Genomic DNA, 15,043 nt, shown 5'->3' on the forward strand with positions numbered 1-15,043 from the left:
CTTAAAAAATGAATAACTAAGGCTACATTCACAGGACCGTATGTGTTTTGCGGTCTGCAAATTGCGGATCCACAAAAAAAACTGATGATGTCCGTATGACATTCTTTTTTTTTTTTTTTTTGCGGATCCATTGTAACAGTGCCTATCCTTGTCCATGTCACTGTGGGGAAGAGGCGCTAAAATAGTAACTTTATTGATACACAAAATTATAAACAGGGGCGAGTAACTTGCCTGCATATTAGATGGAGGGGTCAGTTGTGCCCGACCACAAAGAGGACTAGCAGCATATGAGTTGTATGTGTCCAGTGCCCATGAGGTTCACGGTAAATTGGTGAGGGTCCACTCGGGAACTATCACCAGATTGACCCCCTCCACCAACAAATAAGAAAAAGAAAGAAAAATGTTGCCAAGCACATGTTCTGCTAGACACATACCTGTTAGATATGACTGTGCTATCCTAGGGGTACAGGAGGATAGTGATATTCTGTTGTCGCTCTTCCTAAAGAGTAGCCTCCATGATCAACACACACTAGGGAAGCCTGGGACCTTGGTTGCGGCACCCAGTGCCCAAATTTTGGTTATAAAGCCCCTATGTTACCTCCTAATTGAAAAGAAGATGCCCTCAGCTAACTATGAGACCCCACATCAGCGTCTGGCTCGACGCGTTTCATCACAATGGTGACTCATCAGGAGCTAGCTAAGCACGCGGTGGTGAGCGGAGAAGATGCCGCCACATTAAAGGTATGTGGCAGCATGTCCGGCGCTTGGAAGGCCGCAAAATGGACAAGAATAGGACACGTTCCGTTTTTTTTTTTTTTTGGGGGGGGGGGGGCTTGCTACGGAAAGGACATACGGATGTGGATAGCACACGGTGTGCTGTCCGCATTTGTTTGCTGACCCATTGAAGCGAATGGGTCTGCATCCTATCTACAAAAAAACAGAAAGGACACGGAAACCAAATACGTTCGTGTGAATGTAGCCTAAAAAGCTGCGCATCACAAAGTGAAAGCAATACTTATTTTATTAAACACACAAAAAGTTGAAATATTGTATACAATAAGGACCTTGTGCAGGACAAAAGATAAATCCAATGCGCGTGCACAGCCGGTCCTAAATGCGGACAATGCAATGTATATGATATACATGACATCAAACAGGTTGCAATACCCAGGCAGGCAGAGTGCACAGATGCCGCCGCACCCCACGTGTACGGCTGGAATCGCCAGCTTCCTCAGGGGTCTCTAACAGAGGTGTTGTATCGTAATCAGAAAAACCATAATCGCATGGTCAGAGGCAGCACATGATATAGGTGTAATGTAATGGAGTATCAGCGCCCCCGGCGTTCCCAAAACCAAACTGCGCATGCGCAAAATGGCATAAAACCGGAACAGCGTTCCACAGACAGGAAGTGATATAAAAAACACGTGCTCAAGATGGCGTATGCGTTTCACCATGCGTTCCAAACCCCGAGGGACAGCCACAATACAAAATGATAACTTTTAACATAATACTATAAATAGGGATTTATACAGAAAGCTAACACAAAATTTTAACATACCCCCGACATCAATACTATAAAATAATCAAATCTCAAAAAAGAATTCTATTTTTTTATGCACTTATATAGCGCTGACATATTCTGCAGCACTTTACAGACATTAGCACCACACTGTCCCCAATGGGGCTCACAATTCCGCAAAAAAATAGAACATAGGCATTTTCTATGAGAGTGCCGGCGATGTGCGGTCCGCAAAATGCGGAACGCACATTGCCGGTGTCCGTGTTTTGCGGATCCGCAAAACACATACGGACAAGTAAATGCACCCTTAGGCTCCATTCACACATCCGCAATTCCGTTCCGCATTTTGCGGAACGGAATTGCGGACCCATTCATTTCTACGGGTCCGCACTTCCGGGTCCGCATCTCCGTTGCCGAAAAAAATAGAACATGCCCTATTCTTGTCCGCAATTGCGGACAAGAGTAGGAATATTCTATTAGTGCCAGCAATGTACGGTCCGCAAAATCCGGAACTCACATTGCCGGTGTCCTTGATTTGCGGAATGCAAAGTGTGCTGGGAGCCTAAGGGTCCATTCACACATCCGTGTGTGTTTTTCGGATCCGCAAAACACGGACACCGGCAGTGTGCGTTCCGCATTTTTCGGAAGCACATCGCCGGCACTCTCATAGAAAATGTCTATGTTTCTATTTTTTTTTTTGCGGAACGGAATTGCGGATGTGTGAATGGAGCCTTTATGTATTATTTGTTCCTGGACTCCTGAAGACTAAGGAACTGGGCAGGACTGGAAGGAGTAATGGAGGGCCGGTATTTAGGTCAATCCTTCCTATTAGGACACTGAATCTCTCCCTAGTTAGCACATAGTTTGCTCAGATTACAGCTGAAGTTCTTCTGGTAATTACCTCAGTGCGGTGCCTATAAAAGCATTGTCCACATGGACTTTTCCATCATCTTTTCTGTAAGAGAATTGCAATTCAAAATTATTGTAACTTCCGTGAAGCATCCCGTTCTCTTCTGTCCATTGATCAAGGTGGGTGCCGGGACCTTCACCCATCTGAGATTGGTGGCCTGTTCTAAGGACAATCAGTTTTGTAGTCCCATAAACACGTTTTACTTGTACCTGTATGCCTTTTAGAGCATATGGACATCATGAGAGCCATTACATGGACCCTACACTACATTTCCCCGGCAGTGACTTTGTTGAAGTCCTCCTACCATAAAAGCTGGTCGATGCAAGATGTGGAGGAATCAGCCGAACATCAAGTTGACTCCCATTAAAAAAAATTGTCTTCATGAGATGACCCCTTTAAAAGGGTTGTCCAGATTTAGAGAAAGTGTACACTAATAATGAAGGGCGGCATGGTACTATAGTATGCCATCCATGCTGGATGATTGTGGGGGCTACAACTGGTATTACCACTGATCACAAGAATGAAGGGTCGAAGGGAATGGATGGCCTTGCTTTGTACCCGGCTGTTTCTAGTGATGATTTGGGTCACAGTAATAGGGGTGCACAGTTACTCAGTCGCTTTGACTTTACACTTGTTTTCTGTGGAAAATCCACCGCATTGGTATTACATTATAAAACATACTGTGCAAGTAATAGCCTGGTCCTCCAAAACTTGTCTGGACGCTTCTGTCTCATCTTAGGTTGGATATGCCAAATCTTGCTTTCCATCCCGAACATATTTAACTGGATCTGCAATGTATGGAGAGATTCACTATCCAGGTATCTATAGCGTACTGTGAGGTGCACAGGTGAGTGGTCATATGGTGAGTATGTTGGGGAATTTGGGATAAAGCTACAAACACCATTCGTTGTGGTACAGGGCATGGACTGTTCTGTGAAAGGGCAGCAGCTGTGATGAAACCATGACTCCCAGCATGCACACTTGTTTGGGTGTTCTCGGAACGCCTGTAGAAGTTAATAGAGCATGCTGGGATTTGTAGTTTCATAACTGGAGTGGCGGTCCCTCACCTGGGACCCCTCAGATCAGCCGTCCTGCAGTAGCTCTGCTGCTGGAACAGCTGGTCATTGGGATTGCAGGGTATAGGCCCCCTGCCAATCTCATGTTGCCGACCTATAATGAAAGGAACGAAGAACCCCTTTAGAGTTTTTTTTTGAGATTTTGATATTGATGGCCTATCCTCAGGAAGTCCGACCGCTGACACCCCCACAATCGCCTGTTTGAAGAGGCGAGTGATGTCACGTTCACCGGTCACGTGTCCTAGGCACGTGTCCTTCAAAAGAATGGGGCTGAGCTGCAATACAGCTGCGGCCTCCTCAAACAGCTGATCGGCAGGGGGTCCCAGGAGTCGAATCCCCCTGATCTGACATTGATAACCTGTCCTGAGGATAGGTCATCAATATCAAAATCTTGGAAAACCCCTTTAAAGCGAGAAGACCCACAAATAAAAACTGAGTTGTACAGTGGTGTAGACTTCTGTAGATCGCTGTAAGCTTTGATTCTTTACAGAAGCATAAGGAGATTTTTTCTGTTAGATTTTGTATAATTCAGGATCAAAAAGTGTAGACTCCTTGATCTTAAGCTTTTTTTTTTTTTCTATGGTGCTGCATGGGCCACAGTGTTGCCACACACACCGAGTTCTTGCAGCCTCCTTGTACTTAAAAGGGTTTGTCCGGGCCTTTTATTATTGTATAGGTCATCAATATCAGATCACCGGGGGTCTGACACTCGGCTCACCCTGGTTATCTACGCTATGGGGAGATGGCGTGCGTCTCCCTTCTCTCTTCCTGCTCTCCGCTGTATGTCTATGGGACAGAAGCAGCGGACAGGAAGAGAGACGGGAGATAGTATGTGCGCACTGCGCTCGCAGTCTCCCCGTACAGCTGAACGGCGGGGGTGCTGGTTGTTGGACCCCTGCTGATCTGATATTAATGACCTATCCTGAGGATAGTTCATCAATATTAAAAACCCGGACAATCCCCAAAAGTGGCAGCAGCATGTACTGCTTGTAAATGCAGATTGCATCACAGAGAAATTGAGGTCTTAATCACTGCTATCACAAATGCCCAGGAGGTGGTCCCTTCATGGACAGCACCCTGGGCTCTCTGTACTAAATGCTCCCTCTGTTCTTACGGCTGGACACTAGAGCTGTCACTCAGGGCGGAGGGGTTGGGGAGAGCCAGGGCATTGTACATGAAGTGACTGCCTACTGGGCACCTGTGATCACATTAAAACTTCCATCTCTCAGTCATAGCTGAGATATGTTAACACTGCTCTACCAGTCACCTATATAGCGCTATCATCAGGTTTGAGGGGTCAAAACTGCTGGGGGGAACCCTTAGAGGGAACCACTACTGTTGCCTCAGTCTTCTAGAGTTTTCTATACTGTATGAGGTGTGTAAAGTACAGTATATTGGATGGAAAGAAATAATAGTACTTAGCTTAAAGGAGTTGTTTCCCTTTGTTCTCTACAGACCCCAAAGTGTGTCCGAAACTGCGGTGGTGATCATACTTACCTGATTCCCACCAACTCTGCACATCCTGGGTTTCCGTGTTAACATCTAGTTTGATGCTGGGTCATGTGACCACCGCAGCCAATGACTGGCTGCAGTGGTGATATGCCATCCATGCATTCGGTCATGTAATGCATGGGTGACACATGACAGCTAGGGTCATAGGCTGCAGCGGTCACGTGACCTGGTGTCAAACTGGATGTTAACGTGCAAACCCAGGATGTGCAGAGCTGGTGGGGATCAGGTTAGTATGATCACCACCGCGGGTCTGGCCATGTTGTGGGGTCTGTAGAAAACGTCCACAAAGGTGAACAACCCCTTTAAGGGACATCTTGTTCTTTTTTCACTTCGCTCTACTCTTATCAATACCTTCTCTGAGGCAACTCTGTGCCTCGTGTCTCCATGACCTCAGGATTTTGTTGGTACTTGAATATAACCGTGTGAAAATTAGGCTAAAAACATTGAAAAGTGTGAGAAAAAAGAAAATGGCTGTAAAATATAAGACAGGTAGTGATCTCTCTATAAAGACAGGTAGTGATCTCTCTATAAAGCAGCGCTGCCCGACTGTCACTGGTGAAGCCATGATCCGTAAATCGATTTGGGAACGTTTATCAAAACTCCTGCAATATTCAACTTGTATCACCAGTATTTGCAATGATCACTTGGATCGGCCACACTTTTTCCGGTTCTTTTAGATATCTTGCAGTTTATGCCACTTTCGTTTCCCGAAAAGGTAAATTATTGGTCGAATAGTGGAAAACTGGCAACTTAGCGGTGACGTTTGGAGAGAAATTTCAAGAGCATAACTTGGCTACATGTTTGGTCTTAATGTTTTATTGGCTTTTGTTTTAGGATGGAGAACAGACGCCTCTGAGATCACCTGCCTGTGCCTTAGGTTCAGCATTGAAGATGCAGGCTTATAACGGGTCATGTGACATGGGCCCGTCTCTCACCTACCTGACCTGCCTCTTGGAGATCCTTCTGGAATGGCTAGAGTTGGACAATTTGGAGGATTATTTAAATTACCTAGACTACCTCATGTGGGTCTTCACACCACTAATAATAGTATTCATTCTACCCTTCATTATTGTCCTATTTATCTACCTGTCCATCCTTTTCCTCCACGTGTACAAGCGCAAAAACAAACTGAAAGAAGCATATTCCAACAATATATGGGATGGCGCGCGGACAACATTGGCAACACTTTGGGATGGGCATGCTGCAATATGGCATGGTAAAAATCAATGCTTGCTAGCAGTAATGACAACCATACTAGATGCAGAAACTGAGTTTACTGTAACATAATTGTGGGCCAAATACTATTAACCAAGAGGCATTGTGGAGTCATTGTATGCCAAATAGCTGGAGGACCGGTAAATATTACATTCCCCATGTAATAACCATTCTAATACATTTGCTTTGGCCCGTACCTCTGTTGTTCCTCCTGAATATTTATGAGTAATATGACAACTGGGTGTTGTTACCAACCCCTTGTCAAAATGCGGTGTCCTTACTCAGTTTGATACTATCAACACTGATTGGAGAATGTCGGTGTGTAGGCCCCCCCCCCCCCCCCCCCCAACTAGTAACACCTAGTTATCGCATTTATTCAAACAGTTCTAGGAGGAATAACTGAGGAACGGCATAATGCAAAGTTCTAGGAATAAATGAACAACAGAAGTAGTTACTAAAACAGAGATGTCAGGGGTGGTGACAGGTTATTACAATTGTGATTAAAAAAAAAATTATTAAAAGGGTTCTTTGGTAATACTTAAAGGGGCTGTCTCACTTCAGAAAATAGTATTTATCATGTAGATAAAGTTAATACAAGGCACTTACTAATGTATTGGGATTGTCCATATTGCTTCCTTTGCTGGCTGGATTCCTTCGCTGGCTGCGCATGCGTGCCTATGTGTGCTACCATGGTCCCAGTCACCAGAGAGGCCAGAGCTTTTTCCTATAGTGTACAAGCACGGCCACCACTCCTGGATTACAGGATGGTTGTAACTCCTGGATACGAGAAGTGTATAATGTGATGGAAAAATGATTAAATACACAATCCCTGGTATTAACGGTGTCTACATGATAAATGCCATTTGCTGAAGTGAGACAACCTCTTTAAATAACAGAGCACAAGGCATGACTTAGGGCTCATGCACACGGCTGTTGCCATTTGCAGAATGGAACGTCCTATCCTTGTCTGTAAAACATGTGCTAATTTTTTGCGGGGCTGTCCGCATCTTTTGTGACCTCATAGAAGTGAATGGGTCCGCATCCGAGCCACAAAAAATGCGGATTTGGTGCGGACGAAAAATAGTTCTGTTCATAGGTATAGTTTCTCTTTTTGCACTTTACACGCAGGAAGGGTGCGTCCACACGGGTCATCTACACTGACAGTTTGCTGCATTGAACTTTTGTTAGACAGATCTGTCCCATTGTAACTCTAATGTTTTAAAAAAAATACTTTCACTGCCTACTGTATTATTTGATGCCAATGAGCCCCTCTATACAGAGGACATGTTAAAGGGGTTATACAGGAATTTGATATTGATGGCCTATTCTCAAGATAGGTCATTCAATATCAGATTGGAGGGGATCCAACTCCCGGCACCGCCACGACCAGCTTTTGGAAGAGGCCACGACCCTCCGTGAGCGCTTAGGCCAGTGATGTCACTGTACGTCTGTCATGTGGTCAAGGTGCAGCTCATTCAAGTGAATGGGGCTGAGCTGCAATCTCAAGCACAGTCATTATACAATATATGGCGCTGGGCTTGGTGAGCTGTGAAGAGACCGCAGAGCGTACCTGAGCTCCGGTGAGCACAGCGGCCACTTTTAACAGCACCCCTGCCTATCTGATATTGAATCACCTAGCTTGAGGACAGTACATATATAAAAAAGGACTGATGTGCGTCTTCCACATACTTTCAGCAAGCACACACTAGCTTCGTTAGGCGTTTCTTTCGATTAACATCCTGTGAGATTTTAGAGAAGACACGCACATAGTGAAGCACTGCAACAACCAGCCGTTCCTCCTCTCGATGTTATACTCACAAGTGTATAAGAAGAATATGCGCCTCAAAAGAAAGCCGACCAGTAGGTCCTCTGCACGGTTGTTCTCGTTGTGCCTCCTACAGATGATTCAATATTGCTCCCATAGTGAAAATCCATATTTTAAAATTCCTAAATATGGTTTATTATACTCACATTTAAATAGGATAAAATGCGCAACAATAAAATCAACACAAATCAATGGTCCTGCCGACCCGGGTTTCGCTCCAAATGGCTTCATCAGGGGCGTGGCTTCCAAGCATTCCCACAATCCTTAAATCCCCAAGTTCACTCCACCCACTATTCTCAATACTTTGCTAAAAACTCTGACTCAGTTTCCTTTGCTACATTCTGATGTACCTTAGTTTTTCTCTAATTCCCAAGATAACAGACCGGGGCATGAACGTTAAAATTCTTCAAAAGCAGATAAAGCAAATGATACTCTACCAAAAGCTATGGCACTCACTCCGATTCAGTTTCTCCCTCTCACACATGTGTTCCCAATGTTGAGTTGCTGTGGCTGGCTGGGTGTGCTCTAATCTATGAGACAGGGTTTCAGGTCCAACTCCATGTTCAGACCATGCGGTTGTAATGTACCCATCTCATAGATCCATTTTACTTCAGTTCAATCAATCTTTTTTATAGTATCGCCAGTTAGCCTGCACTCGTTCTACTCCAATGTAAGTCAGGCCCTTCGGATTTTTATTATGGGCAGTTTTAAAATGTAACGGACCTCCATGGGTTTCTATTCCCTTTTTAATATTTCTGATATGTTCTTGTATTCTGATATTTTTAATTTCCTCATGGTGCGGCCGAGGTACTAGAGGCCACATGGGCACTCCAGCACGTAGACTACACCCGAGGACTCCCACGTAATGTCACCCACAATCTTAAATTTCTATCTCTTTTGTTAGAGTGTATGGTAGTTGCCTGTCTTACCTTCTGTTTTTTCTTTACTACGGTTTTTTACAGGGTGAATAAAACCCGCACCAGAGGAACCTATTTTGGCTATTCTTCCGTTCTTTTATTGCTACCGCACTGTGCACTAAGTGGTTCTGTAGGTTCGGGACTTTTCTAAAAATCACATCTGGGCGGTCCGGTTATAATTTACCTATAACTGGATCATTCTTTAACGTAGCCCAGTTTTTTTTTTTTTACCGCATTTTTTATTAATCCTGCTGGCGCAGAATACTGTGTCAAGAAGGAAAATTGAAAGTCCTTTTTTGTGCCATTTTCTCTATCTGTCTTTTCTGTTTTCACTTCCTCTACTTCTTGGCTACATTTAATCATTTGTTGCTCATCATACCCTTTCTCTTTAAATTGATCCTGTATAATACGACTCTGTTCTCTATATATTGCTACCTCCGAACAATTGGGTCTAATTCGTTTTAGTTGTCCCTTTGGGATGTTCTCCAACCAAGGTCTGTAGTGACAACTATTGGTATCAATATAACCATTAACGTCCGTACTTTTGAAGAAGGTTTTAGTTTTAAAATATTCCCCTTCTATATAGATGGTTAAATCTAAAAAATCAACAGATGTGTTGGTAATAAAACTGGTAAATTTAATATTCCAATCATTGTTATTTAGGGACTCCAGAAAATTTTCTAATCCTATTTTTTCTCCTTCCCAAAACAATAGGCAATCGTCTATATATCTTTGCATACTGTTAATTTGCCTAAATCTGTGCTTCTGTGCAAATTGGGACTTATTCTCTCCTTTTCCCAGGCGGCCATAAAAATATTAGCAAACCATAGAAATCTAAAGATTGTGGGTGACATTACGTGGGAGTCCTCGGGTGTAGTCTACGTGCTGGAGTGCCCATGTGGCCTCCAGTACCTCGGCCGCACCATGAGGAAATAAAAAATCTGAGTACAAGAACATATCAGAAATATTAAAATGGGAATAGAAACCCATGAAGTTCCGTTACATTTTAAAACTGCCCATAATAAAAATCTGAAGGGTCTGACTTACATTGGAGTAGAACGAGTGCAGGCTAACTGGCAAGGTGGCGATACTATAAGGCAGGACCATTGATTTGTGTTGATTTTATTGTTGCGCATTTTATCCTATTTAAATGTGAGTATAATAAACCATATTTAGGAATTTTAAAATACGGATTTTCACTATGGGAGCAATATTGAATCATCTGTAGGAGGCACAACGAGAACAACCGTGCAGAGGACCTACTGGTCGGCTTTCTTTTGAGGCGCATATTCTTCTTATACACTTGTGAGTATAACATCGATAGGAGGAACGGCTGGTTGTTGCAGTGCTTCACTATGTGTGTGTCTTTTCTAAAATCTCACAGGATGTTAATGGAAAGAAACGCCTAACGAAGCTAGTGTGTGCTTGCTGAAAGTTGGTGGAAGACGCACATCAGTCCTATTGGTTTAGAGTTTTGCACGGCTCCTATATATGTACTGTTTTTGTGAATAAGGTCCCACTTCACTTTGGGACTCGCTGCAATTAGAACCATCCCGGCAACGTATTTGAAAATTTATATTGAACTCTTAGCTTGAGGATAGACCATCATACCAAATTCCCGGATACCCCTTTAACTATGATGGTATGTATCCCTTGTGTTCCTGTGGTTTTAATGCATCCTTTGTAGGGATAAGCCATAGTGTTGTAAAATGTATGGATACCTTTGTACTGAATTATTTTATTGTTCTTTTGCTTCCTAAATGCCGAATGAACCAGCTTTCTAAATAATCTTCGACAAAAAAAAAAAATCCTACCGTTTTGCTTCTGCAGAGTTTGTGTACCTCCCTCACCTAGCTGCTGAATCTGACTGCTCCTGCTTCTGACAGCTCACCTGCTCCCTCCTGTAGGTGTTATAGACAGTACAGCAGGAAGGTGGACATGGCAGATGTGTGTGTGGATAGGGGGGATAGGGTCCTGTAGAGTTCACACAAGCTGTCGATGGGTATAAAGCGTACACACCAGGCAGTCTACAGGGAGAGGACAGCAGCATCCTGGACACACAGATCCAGCATGTATTGTTGGGAGGGACACACCAAATGTGCAAAGTCTGAAACTTGGAGCAAATTCTAAACTAAATATTTGGGTTTATTACAGCCTAAAAATTTAGTGCTACTTTTTCACTCAAGGTAACCACTAACTTGTGTAAAAATAATTTTTCCATAGCCCTTAAATGGGTTCTCTGAATCTAACATATTAATGACCTATCTAAGGTCATCCATCTGATATTGGTAGTGGTCTGACACCCAGCAGCCCCCACAAATCATCTGTTAGTGGCAGCTGCAGGTTCTAGAAGTAAACAGTGTACAGACTGGACCAGCACAGCTCCATATACTGTGTAGAGGCTGTCTTGGGTAGCTGATGCTTCTATTCCAGTGAATGGGAGCTGAGCTGCAGTACTTGAGAATGGCCACTACACAGTGTATGGAGCTGTGGTGTTCTTTACTTCTGGAACCTGTGGCTGCCGCTTACAGCTGATCAATAGGGTTGCTGGTTGTCAGACCCCCACTGATGTCATATTGATGATGGTGGTCCCAGAGTACCCCTTTAAGAAAATACATGTTTTGTTTTTTTTTGTTGTTTTTTTTTTAAATCCTGGCTAAATAGCTGATGAAACTTTGCTCTGGTGTTATTTTTCTTATCAATGATAGACCTTATGTGAGGCCTGTATTTTGTTCTCTTTCTATACAGGTTATGAAATTCATGGCTTGGATAAAATTCCTGAGAATGGGCCTGCACTAATTGTGTACTATCATGGGGCGCTTCCTGTAGACTATTATTATTTTGTATCAAGGGTCATTCTCCTGAAAGGAAGGACTTGTCACTCGGTGGGGGACCACTTTCTTTTCAAAATACCAGGTAAGTGATCACGCCGTGGTATTTGAAAGCAATCTGCTGGGTAAGTGACTATTATATCTAGAGCCAGACATGGAAACCCATAATTTATTACAATAAGAACCATCTGGCCTTCTCATTCTGTCCCTATTTTACTAAGATTGCTTGAAAAGCAAAAAAAAAAGTGTTTTGTATGGTGAATCATTTTGGCTTTCATGCAGGTCAGAGGTGGCATTATAATGCCTTTTTGTAATGCTTTTTACTTTACTAATGTCACTGCGTAATTGTACTTGTCACTGCGTAATTGTATTGTATATTCTGAAGTGCACCAAATAATTATGCATTTTTATAATTTTGTGGTAGTTAGCTTTCCGGCATGTAGTCCCTGCAAACGTGATGCCTATAAAAACCCTGGGTCTAGGGGTATGTGTGCTGATCCTAGGCAAATCACTTGGCGCTGATTTCTTCCACTATTTCAAAATATCTTTGACATGTAGGCATCGGTGTACCCTGGATCAGTTATGGGAGCCCTGTCTGTTACAGAGGCACTGATCCAGGCTGTCTCTGTTATGAGGGAGCTGATACAGGATGTCTCTGTTATGAGGGTGCTGATACAGGCTGTTCCGGTTATGAGGGTGCTGATACAGGATGTCTCTGTTATGAGGTGCTGATACAGGATGTCTCTGTTATGAGGGTGCTGATACAGAATGTCTCTGTTATGAGGGTGCTGATACAGAATGTCCCTGTTATGAGGGTGCTGATACAGAATGTCTCTGTTATGAGGGTGCTGATACAGAATGTCTCTGTTATGAGGGTGCTGATACAGGATGTCTCTGTTATGAGGGTGCTGATACAGGATGTCTCTGTTATGAGGTGCTGATACAGGCTGTCTCTGTTATGAGGGTGCTGATACAGGCTGTCTCTGTTATGAGGGAGCTGATACAGGATGTCTCTGTTATGAGGGTGCTGATACAGGCTGTTCCGGTTATGAGGGTGCTGATACAGGATGTCTCTGTTATGAGGTGCTGATACAGAATGTCTCTGTTATGAGGGTGCTGATACAGAATGTCTCTGTTATGAGGGTGCTGATACAGAATGTCTCTGTTATGAGGGTGCTGATACAGGCTGTCTCTGTTATGAGGGTGCTGATACAGGCTGTCTCTGTTATGAGGGAGCTGATACAGGATGTCTCTGTTATGAGGGTGCTGATACAGGCTGTTCCGGTTATGAGGGTGCTGATACAGGATGTCTCTGTTATGAGGTGCTGATACAGGATGTCTCTGTTATGAGGGTGCTGATACAGAATGTCTCTGTTATGAGGGTGCTGATACAGAATGTCTCTGTTATGAGGGTGCTGATACAGAATGTCTCTGTTATGAGGGTGCTGATACAGAATGTCTCTGTTATGAGGGTGCTGATACAGGATGTCTCTGTTATGAGGTGCTGATACAGGCTGTCTCTGTTATGAGGGTGCTGATACAGGCTGTCTCTGTTATGAGGGAGCTGATACAGGATGTCTCTGTTATGAGGGTGCTGATACAGGCTGTTCCGGTTATGAGGGTGCTGATACAGGATGTCTCTGTTATGAGGTGCTGATACAGAATGTCTCTGTTATGAGGGTGCTGATACAGAATGTCTCTGTTATGAGGGTGCTGATACAGAATGTCTCTGTTATGAGGGTGCTGATACAGAATGTCTCTGTTATGAGGGTGCTGATACAGGCTGTCTCTGTTATGAGGGTGCTGATACAGGCTGTCTCTGTTATGAGGGAGCTGATACAGGATGTCTCTGTTATGAGGGTGCTGATACAGGCTGTTCCGGTTATGAGGGTGCTGATACAGGATGTCTCTGTTATGAGGTGCTGATACAGAATGTCTCTGTTATGAGGGTGCTGATACAGAATGTCTCTGTTATGAGGGTGCTGATACAGAATGTCTCTGTTATGAGGGTGCTGATACAGAATGTCTCTGTTATGAGGGTGCTGATACAGAATGTCTCTGTTATGAGGGTGCTGATACAGGATGTCTCTGTTATGAGGTGCTGATACAGGATGTCTCTGTTATGAGGTGCTGATACAGGATGTCTCTGTTATGAGGTGCTGATACAGGATGTCTCTGTTATGAGGGTGCTGATACAGGCTGTCTCTGTTATGAGGGTGCTGATACAGGCTGTCCCGGTTATGAGGGTGCTGATACAGGATGTCTCTGTTATGAGGTGCTGATACAGGATGCATCAGGACCAATTACATAAGAGGTTAATTAACCTTTCAGAATGTCATGCCGATGTGGTCATTGGTCAGAATTGAATGTTGACCACTGAGCCACCATTCAGCCCCATGATGCATACTTTAAAAAAACTGCAAATTCTTGCACAACTTACTGCTTATCCATGTCCTGGATCCCATAGCAGTCGCGTGGTCTGCCTCCATGGTAGGTACACCGCTGTCTGCCAGCTGTACTGATTGCTGTTGAAATCCATATAGGAAAAGAAGCTAGCTACTTCCTCCACCGACGATGCCAGCATTGATGTTCTAACAAAAAGGATGATTCTGGGGATATCCTACTGAAGGGAGAGCTAAGAGATGGGGCGTGGAGGGCAGTCTATTTGACAAAAATGTAATCCCACAATAGCTAGTAGTAGTTGTCAGACGACTACATCCTGTCCAAGTGGCTGACCTTACAAGAACATGGCTAATCATTCCTAGCAGACACGTGCAGAAAACCGGCATAAATATGAGGGATGTTTGATAAGTTATCAACCTGAAAATGTAAACAAAATTTTCTGAGAAAATGGAACCTTTCAATGTAATCTCCCTTGACTTCAGCACACTTATTACACTTCACTTCCAGTGATCAGAGGCCCTTAGAATAGAAGGAGACTCCTTGCTGCTGCAGGTACCCTGCTATTGCCTCTTTGACTACATTATCATCAGGAAATTGTTGCCCACGCAGAAATTTCTTCGGGTTCTGAAAGAGAACGCAATCACTGGGAGCCAAGTCTGGACTGTAGGGTGAATGGTTCAGCTCCATGAAGCCGCATTCCCTGGTAGCAGCTTATGATTTGCGAGACTCGTGAGCTGGCGCATTGTCGTGAAGCAGCAACACACCCGCCGACAACTTCCCACAGCGTTTCTCTTTTATTGCCTCACATACTGCCTTCATTGTTGAAACATAGGTG

The 15,043-nt window shown here is 43.8% G+C and overlaps 1 protein-coding gene across 2 annotated transcripts in view; it reads left to right on the forward strand.

Annotated features, from left to right (window-relative positions):
* Positions 1-15,043, forward strand: part of TMEM68 (transmembrane protein 68) — a 33,190-nt gene that overhangs the window by 2,027 nt on the left and 16,120 nt on the right. The window contains exons 2-4 of one of the 2 annotated variants that reach the window (XM_040433622.1): positions 3,169-3,291; positions 5,852-6,233; positions 11,723-11,890. In XM_040433622.1, the coding sequence (XP_040289556.1) occupies positions 3,289-3,291; positions 5,852-6,233; positions 11,723-11,890 (553 nt within the window). In that variant the 5' untranslated portion in view covers positions 3,169-3,288. The remainder of the gene's footprint in view (positions 1-3,168; positions 3,292-5,851; positions 6,234-11,722; positions 11,891-15,043) is intronic. The other variant, XM_040433623.1, reaches the window with a different exon arrangement.

This window comes from Bufo bufo, chromosome 5 (assembly GCF_905171765.1).
Source record: "Bufo bufo chromosome 5, aBufBuf1.1, whole genome shotgun sequence".
NCBI lineage: Eukaryota > Metazoa > Chordata > Amphibia > Anura > Bufonidae > Bufo > Bufo bufo.